Genomic DNA, 3,426 nt, shown 5'->3' on the forward strand with positions numbered 1-3,426 from the left:
TGACATAAGCAGTATATTTTTTTCAGGGCCTGCAAAGATGTTCAGTGTCCTTTTTCCTGAAACAAGACTTTGACCAGTCTGAATCTTTGCCTTATACTAGGCATGAGATTAAGAGGAGCACGGGTTGATATCCCATGCAACAGTGGATAACTTTTTCAACTGAGGGTGCTTAAAAGAGAATCCACATGCTGAGGGTGATGAACTTGTGGCTTGGAGACCACAGGATTGTAAAATTTGGCAGACCGTGTTCTCCATTATTGCCAGAGAATGGGCTCTGGCCTTCTGGTTCATGAAATATGTGAGAAATAGGACTTATCAAAACTTAGCCTGAAATAATGTCTCCTAAATGCTTCACCAGGTTAATTCCGACTGAATATCTAGCAGGATGAGCACCTACAACCCTCCCACACTCCAGAAGCTGGCACTGGATGGGCTGCTGAGGAAAGATGCCATAAACTCCTCCGATCTGGACTACTTGCCCACAGTGCTTTTCCCACCACACTTCCTAGAGGCTTTCAATGGCAGACACACAGAGATATTGAAGGCAATGGTGGCAGCCTGGCCCTTTCCCTGCCTCTCTGTGGGGGCCCTGATGAAAACCCCTGATGTGGAGGTCTTGCAAGCTGTGCTGGATGGCATAGATATACTGCAGACACAGAATGCTAGTCCCAGGTAAGCAAGGCCCAAGGAGACTAGAAGGGGAATCATAGGGATAGTGGTAAGACACACATTAGGGCAGGAAGAATGGGGGAAACAGCACAGGGGATAATGATGCCATTGACATGGGGATATGTGGAAATACTATTCAATTTGAAAGCAGATCTAAATGATATTCATAGGTCAGGACAGCTCAGGGTACAAGGAGCCATGTTAGGATGAGCCTTTCTGTGCCTTTCCTACAGGCACTAGATAGGGAAGAGCCACAAGTCAAGAGGGTCATGTCTCCAGATGCATCTCATGCAGTTTCCTTGCCTGCCTGGTGTGACGTACTGTGATGGAGCTGATCTTAGACATGTGGGATCCTGGCTAACTCCATGTTGGTTCATTTTACATTATGAAACTTTGCCTTTATCTTTCACAGAAGCAGGAAGCTTCAAGTCCTGGACTTGAGAGATGTGCACCAGGATTTTTGGGATGTATGGGCTGGAAGAAAGGATGAAGTCTGCTCAGCAAAGACTGGGAATGAGAAACAAGTTGCAAAGCACATTCCTAGATATGCACTGAGGCAGCGTTTGAAGGTGGTCACTGACCTGAGCCTTGGCTTCTGTCTGCAACAACATCAAACATGCTTACTACAATGGGCCCAGCAGAGAAAACACTCTTTGAGGCTATGCTGTCTGAAGATGAAGATTTGTCACTTCCCAGTGGAGATTATCAGGGAGATCTTGAATATTTTTCAGCCAAACTATATGGAGGAATTGGAAATATACGCAAAGCAGGTCCTATCCTTTCTAGGTTGCTTTGCACCTTGCTTTGGCCAGATGAGAAATCTTTGCAAATTCCATCTAAGGGAAATAAGATTGAGGATCTCACTTAGTGGTGTGCTTCATTTTGCAGATGTAAAGAACTGTGCTGCCAAACTCCTTTCTCAGTTCTCCAAACTCAACTATCTCCAACACCTCTCCATGAATGGTGGCTACTTTTCCAGTGACAACATGAAACAGTTGTTCAGGTACAGAAGGACAGTGAACTGTTTCTGTTATAGCAACAACCTTTCCCTTTACTCCAGTCATTAGTGAGCATCTCAGGTGTGACAGTCATAGAGGATGTTACCGTGATGCACTTATTACACTATCAATGTGTGGATTGTTTCCTTCTTAATGGAGCACACATGATTCAGTCCCTACTCATGTGGAATAGTATGGGCTGGGGTAGGGGATATTGAGAAAGCTGTCTTGTACGCATGTCCATTGTGTGGGTCAGATGCTGTAAGTGTGCTTTTCATATTACCCTTTGGGATACAGGCAAAACTGATTCAAGGTAACAGGACAGATCAGAGGGGCCAGATATGGGGAGGCTCCACAACTACAGACTGCAAATATATGTGAGAACAGGAACCAGTTTGTTCCTCTATTGGAGTCAGTCAGCCTCTACTTCTCCATAAAGATTTGAACACAACTTATGACTAAGTAGACGGGAAATCTGTGACACTGTGGTGGGGGTCATCAGTGTCAAGGGTGAAACACTGTGATTAGGGATAAAGACTGTGGAGATTGCCAGGATATGGATAAAGTCTGCAGGACATAGGCCATGATATTGCCAGAACCCTTCTGTGCTAGTTCTTTCTAGGTGTGCTCTCCTAGTGTGATGGTGCAAACTCTAGTTCTCTGACAGAGTGAGGAAGGGTTGTTGCAGACATGCGGTCTGATCCCACCCTACCTGAATGTAATATGCTTCAGTAAACAATGCTATGAGGAGACACCATCATGCTGTTTCCTCAGGGTGGACCTTCAACATAAGCATAGATTGACTCCACATATGTGGATTCTCTGTGTCAGTATCAATCTTACTCGTGTCCTCCTGCACCATGAATCAGAACAATTTTCTTGTTCTTTCTCTAGATGCCTGAAGTGCCCCTTGGAGTCCTTGTCTATGATTATCTGCCAACTCTCCAAGTCAGACTTGAAGCACACGTCAGAGTGTCAGAGGCTGTGTCAACTGAAACACCTGCACTTTGATGGTGTAGTGTTTCCCAAGTCATGTTCCAAGAGTCTCTGAATTCTCCTAGAGAATGTTTCTGAAACTCTGCAGACCCTGCAGTTAGAGAACTGCAGGATGAATGACTCTCAGCTCAAAATCCTTTTGCCTGCTCTGGGCCAGTGCTCACAGCTCACCTCTGTCAATTTCTATGAGAAAGACGTCTCCACTGCTGTAATGAAGGAGCTTCTGCAATGCATGGACAATTATTTATAAGGAGAGGAGTCTTCTGATGAGAAAGGACTAAATTCCATCCCAGAGAACAACAAGACAGGCCAGTGGGTGGCCCCTAGAAATTGGGCTCTTCATGTCCTTGATTGCAACAGACCCATGAGACTCTCTGATCAGACAAAACACGTGATGTTGGCCAAAAACCTGTTGATGTCTCAGTGTTGTAAGAGATGAGGGATGACAGCTAACTGACTACAAACTAATTGTATGAGATAAAATGGTTTTGCATAGAAATAAAAGAAGAAATTAGAGATTTTCTAGAGTTCAATGGAAATGAATATGCAACATGCACAATATCATGGAACATAAAGAACATGAAAGTGGAGCTAAGAAGAAAGTTCACAGTACAAAATGCCTACATGAAAAAAAAACAAGCTTTCATGCTGGTAAATTAACAGCACGATTCAAAGGCTACAACAGAAAGAAGTGAGGAAGCAATGAAAACAGGGAAGAGAAATCAAGAAATTATCGCTATGGAGCTGAAACCAATAAAATAGA

The 3,426-nt window shown here is 44.0% G+C and overlaps 1 protein-coding gene across 1 annotated transcript; it reads left to right on the plus strand.

Moving 5' to 3' along the window:
* The first annotated feature begins 385 nt into the window (after positions 1 to 385).
* On the plus strand, positions 386 to 2,718 carry LOC127666716 (PRAME family member 5-like). Its single transcript, XM_052159658.1, has 3 exons — positions 386 to 672; positions 1,085 to 1,672; positions 2,562 to 2,718. Exons 1-3 carry the CDS (start codon positions 386 to 388, stop codon positions 2,716 to 2,718), a joined length of 1,032 nt encoding a protein of 343 aa, XP_052015618.1.
* The last annotated feature ends 708 nt before the right edge of the window (positions 2,719 to 3,426 follow it).

The sequence above is a fragment of the Apodemus sylvaticus genome, chromosome 16 (genome assembly GCF_947179515.1).
Source record: "Apodemus sylvaticus chromosome 16, mApoSyl1.1, whole genome shotgun sequence".
In the NCBI taxonomy this organism is placed as follows: Eukaryota; Metazoa; Chordata; class Mammalia; order Rodentia; family Muridae; genus Apodemus; species Apodemus sylvaticus.